This window comes from Oncorhynchus nerka, linkage group LG4, assembly GCF_034236695.1.
Source record: "Oncorhynchus nerka isolate Pitt River linkage group LG4, Oner_Uvic_2.0, whole genome shotgun sequence".
Lineage (NCBI taxonomy): Eukaryota > Metazoa > Chordata > Actinopteri > Salmoniformes > Salmonidae > Oncorhynchus > Oncorhynchus nerka.
The window spans coordinates 56,618,822-56,631,625 of record NC_088399.1 but is presented as its reverse complement, the minus strand read 5'-3'; the positions used below and the strand labels follow the sequence as shown (position 1 = coordinate 56,631,625).

Below are 12,804 nucleotides of genomic sequence, written 5' to 3'. Positions count from 1 at the left end.
TTAACAAACCTCCGAACGAGCTTCAATGCCATACAACACTCATTCCGTGGCCTCCAACTGCCCTTAAATGCTAGTAAAACTAAATATATGCTCTTCAACCAATTGCTGCCGGCACCCGCCCGCCCGACTAGGGTCACTACTCTGGACGGTTCTGACTTAGAATATGTGGACAAATACCTACAGTAGGTGTCTGGTTAGACTGTAAACTCTCCTTCCAGACTCACGTTAACCTTTCTAGGGCAGGGGAACCCCTCGACAACATTCCGCTAAAAAGGCAGTGCGCGAAATTCTAAAATATTTTTTTGAAATATGTAACTTTCACACATGAACAAGTCCAATACAGCAAATGAAAGATACACATTTTGTTAATCTACCCATCTTGACCAATTTCAAAAATGCCTTACAGCGAAAGCACAACATATGATTATGTTAGGTCATAGCCAAGTCGAAAAAACACACAGCCATTTTTCCAGCCAAAGATAGGAGTCACAAAAAGCAGAAATATAGATAAAATTAATAACTAACCTTTGATGATCTTCATCAGGTGACACTCATAGGACATCATGTTACACAATACATGTATGTTTTGTTCGATAATGTGCATATTTATATCCAAACATCACAGTTTACATTGGCGCCTTACGTGCAGTAATGTTTTGATTCCAAAACATCCAGTGATTTTGCAGAAATACTCATAATAAACATTGATAAAAGATACAAGTGTTATTCACAGAATTAAAGATAAACTTCTTCTTAATGCAACCGCTGTGTCAGATTTTTTAAAAACTTTACGGAAAAAGCATAATCTGAGAACAGCGCTCAGAACCCAAAACAGCCAGAGGAATAGCCGCCATTTTGGAGTCAACAGAGTTGGAAACAACACCATAAATGCGCTCCTAGGAATCCCAGTTCGACAATAAATGACGGATTTGTTCCATAAAGTCCATAATTTATGTCCAAATAGCCACTTATTGTTAGCGTGTTCAGCCCAGTAATCCATCTTCATGAGGTGCAGGCACTTTGTCCAGACAAAAACTCAAAGTTCCGTTACAGTCCTTTAGAAGCATGTCAAACGATGTATGGAATCAATCTTTAGGATGTTTTTAACATAAAACATCAATAATGTTCCAACCGGAGAATTCCTTTGTCTTCAGAAAAGCACTGGAACGGGAGGTAACTCTGTCTGGAGCACGCGTCATTAAGACCAAGGCACTCTGCCAGACCACTGACTCAGAGGTCTCATGAGCCCCTCCTTTAGAAACTTGAACGAGGATTCTACTATAAAGACGGTTGACATCTAGTGGAAGCCGTAGGAAGTGCAACTTTATCCATATCTCAATGTGTATTTGGTAGGCCAAGCTTTGAAAAACTACAAACCTCAGATATCCCACTTCCTGGTTGGATTTTTCTCAGGTTTTTGCCTGCCATATGTTCTGTTATACTCACAGACATCATTCAAACAGTTTTAGAAACTTCAGTGTTTTCTATCCAATACAAAAAATAATATGCATATATTAGCATCTGGGACAGAGTAGGAGGCAGTTCACTCTGGGCACGCTATTCATCCAAAAGTGAAAATGCTGCCCCCTATCCCAAAAAGGTTAAGCATCTCCAATCCAAAATTAAATCTAGAATTGGCTTCCTATTTCGCAACAAAGCATCCTTCACTCATTCTGCCAAACATACCCTCGTAAAACAGACTATCCTACCGATCCTTGACTTCGGCAATGTAATTTACAAAATAGCCTCCAACACTCTACTCAAAATATTATGTAGGATCACAGTGCTATTCATTTTGTCACTAAAGCCCCATATACTACCCACCACTGCGACCTGTATGCTCTAGTTGGCTGGCCTTCGCTACATATCCGTCGCCAAACCCACTGGCTTCAGGTCATCTATAAGTCTTTGCTAGGTAAATCCCCGCCTTATCTCAGCTCACTGGTCACCATAGCAACACCCGCCCATAGCACACGCTCCAGCAGGTATATTTCACTGGTCATCCCCAAAGCCAACACCTCATTTGGCCGCCTTTCCTTCCGGTTCTCTGCTGCAAATGACTGGAATGAATTGCAAAAGTCAATGAAGCTGGAGACTCATGTCTCCCTCATTAACTATAAGCATCAGCTGTCAGGGCACTGCACATCTGTAAATAGCCCACCCTTATCCCCATGTTATTTTTTATTTTTTTGCTATTTTGCACCCCAGTATCTCTACTTGCACATCATCATCTGCACATCTATCACTCCAGTGTTCATGCTAAATTGTAATTTACCACTATGGCCTATTTATTGCCTTTCTACATTTGAACACACTGTATGTAGATTTTTCTATTGTGTTATCGACTGTACATTTGTTTATTCCATGTGTAACTCTGTTGTTTTTGTCACACTGCTTTGCTTTATCTTGGCCAGGTCGCAGTTGTAAATGAGAACTTGTTCTCAACTGGCCTACCTGGTTAAATAAAGTTTAAATAAATAAATATATTTTTATTATCTTTCCATTTTCGTCTAAAATTATATACCCAAATCTAACAACCTGTAGCTCAGGACCTGAAGCAAGGATATGCATATTCTTGATCCCATTTGAAAGGGAACAATTTGAAGTTTGTGGAAATGTGAAATGAATGTAGAAGAATATAACGCATTAGATCTGGTAAAAAGATCTATATGTTATGTTTCATCATCTTTGAAATTCAAGAGAAAGGCCATACATTGAGATAGGAGTCTGTGTCATTTAGATGTTGTCCACAAGATGGCAGCAGTGTGTGTGTGCAAAGTTTCAGACAAATCCAGTTAAGAATAACATCACTACACAATATTTTGTATCAAGTCTGCCAGGAGTTTGCCCAAATGACCTGAATTGGTCCATTTATACATTTTCAAGTACATACCTATAGAGAACATACAAAAATGCTATGGTAATACAAAATTAAAGTTTACACACTCCCAGGAATGTCATTCATGATTGATCATTCGCTTCCCTACAGAAAATACACTAACCTTCACACATCTAGATGGCCGGGGGTGGGGGGGTCAAACTGTAGAACCCAGTTCCTACATTTTAATATAAAAGCAAAACTATGCTATATTTTTATCTCTGGGACCCTCAGGATGACAAATCAGAGCAAGATTACTGAATGTAAGTACATTATTTACCTTCAGAGGTGAATGTATCAAACCAAGTGCCATGATGTGTTTTGTTGTTGTGCACTCGCCTCAAACAATACCATGGTATTCTTTTTGCTGAAATAGCTACTGTAAATTGGACACTGCAGTTAGATGAACAATCATTTAAGCTTTCTGCCCATTATAAGACATGTCTATGTCCTGGAAAGTTGGCTGTTGTTTACATTGTCATTCTAGTCACATTATTGCATATTGAGCAATAATTGTCCTGGTTTTAGGGGCACCGATCCAATAGAGGTTAAGCAAATTGCCTCTCTTTACAACAGGAGTATAGCCTACCTGGCTGGCATGAAAATGAACCACGGGAAAAGCATCATCCATTTGCTATTTAAGTGCATAGACAGCATTTTCTTTTCTCTACCCATGTTCCGAGATAGGTGCATGATAATGGTCCATTCTGAATAAAAACAAATTTCACACATATTGCTGCCGGCACCCGCCCGCCCGACTAGGGTCACTACTCTGGACGGTTCTGACTTAGAATATGCAAATCAAATCAAATTATGATTTGAAATGTGTATTTTACACCCCTTTTTTCTTCCCAATTTCGATCTTGTCTCATCGCTGAAACTCCCCAACTGCGTCCTCCGAAACATGACCCACCTATCCGCGCTCCTTAGCACACACCAGCTTAACCCGGAAACCAGCTGCACCAATGTGTCGGAGGAAACACCGTTCGACTGGTGACCTGGGTCAGCCTGCAGGCACCCGGCCTGCCACAAGGAGTCGCTAGAGCGTGATGAGTCAAGTATAGCCACCCTTGCCAAACCCGCCCCTAACCCGGACGACACTGGGCCAATTGTGTGCCTTCCTATGGAACTCCCGGCCACGGCCAGTTGTGGCACAGCCCGGGAATGAACCCGGGTCTGTAGTAACGCCTCTAGCACCGTTGCGCCTCTAGCACCGTTGCGCCCATATCCTTTCTATTTTATTCAGCTATGTTCAATTGTATTTTTCATACTCTAAAATAATATGACATAATTCCAAGGAATTTTAAGCAAATCTTTTCTGATAAATGAACTAGTGTATCCCATAGCCAGATCAGGGCCTAACACTGAGTAAGCTATTCTGTTTTTCTGAAATAGACAGAATTTTATTCATATCATGTTTCTTTAGACCTGTCTAAAATAAATAATGGATTTATTGTGATGGTGTAGGCTAAATTAAATTGGATTTATATACTTTTAAAAAATGTAGATGTGTTGATGCTAAATATGTTTATGTTAATTAATGGCCAATTACCGTGAGACCGGCAGTTATTTGCTTGACAATCACTGGCTGACAACAATTCATGACCACCACAGCCCTATTTCATACCATTTCTTTCAATGAGTCGGTCACCAGTTGCAAAGAGCAACCCTTTTTCTCTGGTGTATTGACAATGACTTTCTTTGTACTGTAGTTGGTTCATGTAAGGAAGAAAGGCATCTCTTATATTGCCGGAGGCTACGTTTTCTACCACACTGCAGTGGAAGAGAGGATGCTACCGTATTTTAGAATAACTCTCATTGAGGTTTGAAATTCCTCTCATCCTGGCTCTTTGTAGACTTATTTCTCTGCAGTCCCCCCAGCATATCATTGCGTTTGATGCATGAGTGGTGTGCTCAGGCGGGTATTCAGTATCAGTCCCTTTTTCAGGTGCCTCTTAACAGGCTCAGCAGAGCCCCACTATAGATACATTACAGTAGATGATTTCGATCTTTTTTGATACCGTCTCCTGCCCCATGTTCCATTATGGAGGACCAAGTCGACCCACGCAGTAAGGGCACACCTGTGAGGGGGAGACCTGCCAGTTGCGATGGGGGGGAAGGGAGCTTGGTGAAATACTGTTGAGGTTGCAGTACGTGGAGAGTGACTGCATTATGTATAGAGTATATGTAGATTTATTCACTCAATTGTTTCTTACTAGGGAAATGCATTAAGCAAGGGGGATAAATATTTAACAGTCCCCAATTTGGAGACCTAATGGAATGCAGAAATTGGAGAGTTTCATTAGTATACTGTTTTTTGTACCTTTATGAGAAAAGTCATGTTTTTCTTTCTGTATCCACAGAAAAGTAGAACAAGTACCTTTAGTTCACAAGCTTGAATAATCTTTGCTGTATTCATAAGTTAGCCTAGCTAGCAGATTGTAATGGGCTAATGTGATGGTCCATTTGCTGTTACATGAAGGGTACTGTTTGGTGTAGCACAGAGAATCTTCGACTAACCTTAACTTGGCGATACTATATTTGTTCTCGATTCTGCCTAACATGTATCTTCTAAAATATCAGTGTCCGGTTGCAGGTGGTTTGTTTGAATTTAGAAAATGCTCCGTTTATGTGTACACTGCCATCTTCTCTATTTCAAATCTTCTCTCATTGAGCGTGACAGGGGAGTGACATGCGGCACTTTTAGGTGGACCCAACTGTCTCAATCAATGAGAGAAGATTTGTACACATTATTGGATTACTTCATGGAGCAAAACATTTATTTATTTTAATAACAGAGCATTTTCTATATATTTTTATATATATATATTTTCTAAATTCAAATGCATCAATAAAATTGATTAAATTGTTGTTTTTCCTCATCAATCTACACACAATACCCAATAATGACAAAGCAAAAAAAGGTTGGTCGAAATGTTTTCAAATGTATAAAGAAAAATACTAAAATATCACTTAAGTATTCAGACCCTTTACTGATTACTTTGTTGAAGCACCTTTGGCAGAGATTACAGCCTTGTCTTCTTGGGTATGATGCTACAAGCTTGGCATACCTGTATTTGGGGAGTTCTTCTCTGCAGATCCTCTCAAGCTCTGTCAGGTTGGATGGGGAGCGTCGCTGCACAGCTACTTTCAGGTCTCTCCAGCGATGTTCTGGGCTGTGGCTGGACCACTTAAGGACATTCAGAGACTTGTCCCGAAGCCACTCCTGCGTTGTCTTGGCTGGGTGCTTAGGGTCGTTGTCCTGTTGGATGGTGAACCTTTGCCCCAGTCTGAGGTCCTGAGCACTCTGGAGCAAGTTTTCATCAAGGATCTCTTTGTACTTTCCTCCGTTCATCTTTCCCTTGATCCTGACGAGTCTCCCAGTCCCTGCCGCTGAAAAATATCCCCACAGCATGATGCTGCCACCACCATGCATCACCGTAGGGATGGTGCCAGTTTTCCTCCAGATGTGATGCTTGGCCAAAGAGTATCAATCTTGGTTTCATCAGACCATAGAATCTTGTTTCTCATGGTCTGAGAGTCCTTTGGGTGCCTTTTTGCAAACTCCAAGCGGGTTGTCATGTGCCTTTTACTGAGGAGTGGCTTCCGTCTGACCACTCTACCATAATGGCCTGATTGGTGGAGTGCTGCAGAAATGGTTGTCCTTCTGGAAGGTTCTCCCATCTCCACAGAAGAACTCGGGTTCTTGGTCAATTTTAAGAATGATTGAGGCCACTGTGTTCTTGGGGACCTTCAATGCTGCAGACATTTTTTGTTACCCTTCCTCAGATCTGTGCCTCAGCACAATCTTGTCTCGGAGCTCTACGGACAATTCCTTCGATCTCAGGGCTTGGTTTTTGCTCTGACATGCACTGTCAACTGTGGGACCTTATAGACAGGTGTGTGCCTTTCCAAATCATGTCCAATCAATTGATCTTACCACAAGTGGACTCCAATCAGGTTGTAGAAACAGCTCAAGGATGATAAATGAAAATAGGATGCACCTGAGCTCAATTTCGAGTCTCGATGCAAAGGATCCGAATACTTAGGGAAATAAGCTATTTCTGTTTTTTTTTATTTTTTATTAATACATTTGCAAAAATGTAAAAAAAGAAAAACTGTTTTCACTTTGTCATTCTGAGGTATTGTGTGTAGATTGGTGATTTAATTTTTTTTTTAAATCAATTTTAGAATAATGCTGTAATGTAACAAAATGTGAAAATGTGAAGGGGAATACTTTCTGAATGCACTGTAGGTTATGTCCTGTACTTTCCTGTCACATTGTGCCCTTGTCCGTTTGTGACTATTAAGGGCTCTGAGGTCCTGGGAGCGAGAGTTGCCAGTTCTAAAACTGAAGCCGAGTTGTTTCTCCTCCGGTTTGCAGTGCTCAGGGACAGAGTCGTTTAGTTGATTCATGTATTTATCTTTACTGCTCTCTCTTGGCTGTGCCCAGTCCTCTGTGGTATCCAGGTTGTAGGGACTCTTTTCTCTCTGGGACTGCTGTAAATTGATTGAGGGTGAGGACGAGTTCTGACTGAGAGACATGGCAGCTATTTATTATAGAGAGGGCAGGGAGATGTAGAGAGAGGGAGGGAAGGAGCTAACTGAATTTGATTTTGATGGTGTGAGCTATAAAGAAAACAAAAGGCAAAGGTCCACTCTTAAAGTTCCGTTGGCTCTCTTTTAACTGGTCGTTCATCTCTATGTAACTTCTTGGCTCTTGTCAGGAGGGAAGTACCCTGAATTTAGGAGTTAACTTCACTGGAGAGGTGGAAGCGTTTGCTCTAGTTTTGTTTGGGGGTTTGTGATAACAAGAGGCCCAGGCTAAGGGTTAGTCATGGTTCTCTTCATACGACTGAAATGTGGACCTTTTTAAGGAAACAACAAGGTGCTGTCTTCGGTTTGCTGCCTTTCGTCAGGCGCTGGTTTCAACATGGCTTTCATACAGTACCCAAGCTTATTCAAGAAGGTTAAACCCTTTTCTGTTTTCTGTTTTGACTCTCAGTTCATAGGATACAGGTGAATGTTAGATGAAAGTAGAAGTAGGAAGTAGTTGAATAGTTGGCACTTCACATATCCCTCCTCTATTTGTTTTGTCTTTCTCTCTTAGGGCTCATCATCTTCCGGTCGGTCCCGTAGTGTCTCCCTCCTGCCAGCCTCCTCTTCGCCTGGTACCCAGAGGCACTTGGCGGGTTTGGGCACACCCAGCAACATCGTGACCATCACCCACCACAAGTCTCCAGCCGCTGCCCGACGGGCCAAAAACCAGTATCCTGGCAGACTGCTGGAGGTCAAAGAGGTGGGTGGAACCAGGAACTGTCCCTCTCTGATGACATCAGCATGGATTCATTGATTATTAATTGTTGTAGACGCTAGGCAGACTGTCTGCCAAATTCATCCCAATTCCAGCCAGATTGGAGTCATGGAGTTTGGATTTTTAAATGAACTATTTCCACATTATGGAATATTTCTGTTCAAAGTACATGACCCAGTCATTTCAAGTTGACCGCAACATTGACCCCAACACACTCTTGTTTCAATATTGCACTCTATCCCATGTCCTATGCATTCAGTGTTTCTGCCGACCCTCTGGTGGGCCGTTGGTGCAGTGAGTTCATAAAATATTTTTGGGCCTGGGCGTTTGACCCGATCAACATTGACTGCACTGCTCTCTATGTCTGTAGCTTGATCTGGCTTTGCATTTCTCTGTATACATCCATACTGCTTAACATGGCATGCGACAAAAGGGATATCTAGCTAATAGGCAAGCTAATGTTGCACCTATGGAGTGAAGTCTGAACTAGAGAGAGGTGGTGTGTCTTTATGTTCTACATTCTGTAGGGACATTATAGCAGTAACTCCAGTTTCTGCTAAAATGGTTAAATAACCAACTGAAGAATTTGGCATTGATTTGCATAAACATTTTGAGACTGAAACTGCCCTTTGAATTCTTCCTCTAAAACTGATCAGTGTCACAACCGTCGAAATAACATTCGGACCAAGGCGCAGCGTGATATGGGTTCCACATCTTTTATATCGTGAAACGGTACAAAACATTTTTTTTAAACAACGTGAAACGTGAAGCTATGCTTTCAGCTGTGCTCACAGGCAACTACACATAAACAAGATCCCACAAAACACAGTGGGGAAATGGCTGCCTAAATATGATCCCCAATCAGAGACGACGCTAAACAGCTGCTTCTGATTGGGAATCATACCAGGCTGCTTCTGATTGGGAATCATACCAGGCCAACGTAGAAATAAAACAACCTAGATTACCCACCCTAGACACACCCGACCTAACCAAAATAGAGAATAAAAAGCTCTTTTATGGTCAGGGCGCGACAATCAGTCTGTACTTAGCTACATTTGTGCATGTCTTACTGAAGATTACGGAATGTAAGTACATTATTTACCTTCAGAGGTGAATGTATCAAACCAGTTGCCGTGATAAAAGTTTATTTGTTGTTGTGCACTCTCCTTAAACAATAGCATGGTATTTTTTTCCACTAATAGCTATTGTAAATTGGACACTTCTGTTACAATAACAAGAATGGAAGCTTTCTGGAAAGTTGGGTGTTACTTACAACGTCATTCTAGTCACATTAGCACACGTTAGCAACAACCGTCCCAGTATAGGATCACCGATCCCGTAGAGGTTCAAACCAGACTGAACACACTGTGAGCGCAGCAATCTGGGTTAAGCAGGCTATTGCTCACAGGCATTCATTCATAAAATGTAAGCTTTGCCTTTATAACGACTGATTTTGTAACCTTTCTGTATAGCCTGTCTGCAGTTGCTTATAGGGATTTATTGAAAAAGATGACGCTATACTGTACTATAGGCCAGAGACAGCAGATAAGAACTTGATGGAATCACGATTGTCTGACACTTTTAGCTGTGCAGTCGCCTCATTCACAACTTTTGTTTAGTTAGTCCTAGAGGTCTAGTCTTGTTCCTGCTATTGTCAGTGGGCTGTGTACTTGTCTGCTGAATTATATAGATAAGATGACTTGAATACATTTTGAGCTGATGGAAATCCTTCTCCAAGTGATGACAGTGTATTCTTCTATCCATCAGGGATAAACTGTTTTTCCTCTAAGCTTTGAAAAAAGTAGGCCTATTTTTGTTCATTATTATTATGTCTTTTCCCTGAAATATTCGCAGGTTAGCATTTTTCGTCATGAATCTTGTTCTGGAGCCAGCTCTGTGTAGTTGTCACTAGCTGGCACAGCCACAAAGTCCTCAAATCTGATTTTTGAACCCGAACCTTAACCACACTGCTAACCCTAATGCCTAACCCTAACCTTAAATGAAGACCAAAAATCTAAAAAAATAAATAAATCATGAACTTTTACGATATAACCAATTTTGTCTTTGCTACTGGCCTATCTAAGGGGAAATTGCTCAGTTCTGCCTCCAGGACAAGACTCATGACAATGAACGTCAACCTGTGAAATATTCGGCTGTATACAGCTTTAGACACCGTCAGCAACCGAACCTGGTGCAGACTAGAGTTGTCTTTGACTTTGAGGCCTGGTATATGGAGTATTGGCAGTGGACACACTTGTGTGCTGTACCATTGCCTCTGTCGGACATTGCCTTCCAGGAATGGGTAAAGGGCTGAACATTAGTTCCATTAGTTACTGTACATCTAAAGCCTAGCTTCCTGCCATCCAGGACCTCTATACCAGGCGATGTCAGAGGAAGGCCCTAATAGTAGTCAGACTCCAGCTACCATAGTCATAGACTGTTCTCTCTGCTACCGCAGAGCAAGCGGTACCGGGGCGCCAGGTCTAGGTCCATGAGGCTTCTTAACAGCTTCTACCCTCAAGCCATAAGTCTCCTGAACATCTAATCAAATGGCTACCCAGACTATTTGCATTGCCCCCACCCGCTTCTTTTACACTGCTGCTACTCTGTTTATTATCTATGCATTGTCACTTTATGTACTGTACATATTACCTTGTCTAACCGGTGCCCCCATACATTGACTCTGTACCGGTACTGTATATAGCCTCGCTATTGTTATTTTACTGCTGCTCTTTAATTATTTGTTACTTTTATTTCTTATTTTTGTAGGTATTTTGTCTTAAAACTGCATTGTTGGTTAAAGGGCTTGTAAGTAAGCATTTCACTGTAAGGTGTACACCTGTTGTATTCCTGTACACCTGTTGTATTCAGCTCATGTGACAAATAAAATGTTATTTGATTTTACTGATGGCTCTACATGGCACAAATAACAACATTTTTGCCCGTTCTGGATAAAGGACATGATGGTCAGAACTCATTATTCCTGCTGTAGCTACCGGACACTGTATCAATGCACAGGTATGGGAGCCAACAACAAAGGCTGCTCTCTTTTGAGGTTCTGCTTCTGGAACAAGTTGGCTTTGTCCAGGTTCTCTGAAACATGGAACTCTAAAAGGGCATTGGTGAAAAGTACACCGGCTAGAAGGATGGCGTGTAATCAAAACTTAGCTGAGGAATTGGATCACCTAACACCACAAGGACTCCGCTAGGGAATATGGAGCCATTTTACCAGGCTCCCCATGAAACTATAGCTCTGGTATTTTTCTTCAATGAATGCATTTTTCTACTTGGGATTCAAACAACACTGTGCCAGGTTATTGACATTCTTGGAAGAAGTACACATTTTCATTAAGCTTTTGATAAGATCATTTGTGCCTGGATGATTCAAGTCGTTAGATTCCCCATTCAGATCAGATTCATACGCTGTGTCAATCTTCACACGAAGAACCACTTTTTTTAAATGAGATCTTCTCATAAAAAACATTAACAGAAAAACGACTTCAGGAGTGGCAACATTTCTCACCATTTGGAAAGTAGACTTGTCACCTGAAATGAACCCAGAGTGATTTGAGTAAATATCAAGCAGATGGTTTCACTGTTAAATAACCCAAACACTCATTTGGGGCCCATCTCTGAATTTGGACTTGGATTATAGGAAACTGGGTTATCTTTCTTTTCTCTATGTTTCAAGCTTGTGCTAACCTGCATTCTGCCCAAAATGAGCCTTGTTACATTACCCTTTTTCCATGACCTGATTTACATCCCCTCCCTCCCAGAGGCTTGGTAAGTTGTAGAGGTTGTAGTAGTTGTTAACTTAAAATGACACCAGTTCCAGTTTAACAATGTCACTTGTAGATAAACTCAGAATTGAACCAATGGAAAATCGATCAAGCCAATAGAAGATGGCAGAATCCACCGTTTTCCCACCTGTACTCTGCACTTTGTTGTACCAGTAGAGTGATTCATCTGCCAGGCCATGCACACACTTTTTTTTAGTTTCCACAGTGTTCCTTCGCTCGTAGCTTCAGGCGGCACTCAGATGTGAATGTCCCTTGACAGCTCTGTTCCCTGCAAAAATGCAGATTTGATGTCTATGGAATGAAGTGTCCATTTTTTCTGGCAGATCACTGAGGCGCATGTCGGTGAGTCTTTTGGGAGTTGTTTAGCAGCCAGCTCCTCTAAACCTCTAGCCACTAGACGTGCTTTTGGCACTATTCCAGTTAATGATTCTTTAAGGGTACATACCCACCTTGTTGAGTCTCATTTTTGGCCAATGTCTTTGACTTCCTCAAACATTAAATTTTTCCTCCAATTACTGAGCTCATCTAGTTTAGCTGAGTCAAATGACATGTCCTTTGTTTTAAGTACATCATTTTGAATGTCATTCTGATTTTCTTGATTTTCCATTGGTTCAATTCTGAGATTATCTACAAGTGACAGGTCAGCTGACCCTGTTGTACCAGAAAGTGTAGCTGGTTCAGAGTACTGCAAGTTGTACCAGTTCTGGTGTTTTCCTTTGGCTTTTCCTGCTCGTCCAATGACAGTTGCTGTGTGTGGAATACCACTTTCTCTGTCCATGTATTTAAGTTTGTCCAGTTTTCCGATTGAAACA

At 41.4% G+C, this 12,804-nt stretch overlaps 1 protein-coding gene across 1 annotated transcript in view; it reads left to right on the top strand.

The window, feature by feature from the left end:
• Positions 1 to 12,804, top strand: part of LOC115128233 (oxysterol-binding protein-related protein 10-like) — a 150,899-nt gene that overhangs the window by 71,717 nt on the left and 66,378 nt on the right. The window contains exon 5 of the mRNA XM_029657907.2: positions 7,989 to 8,177. Coding sequence (XP_029513767.2) covers positions 7,989 to 8,177 — 189 coding nt within the window. The remainder of the gene's footprint in view (positions 1 to 7,988; positions 8,178 to 12,804) is intronic.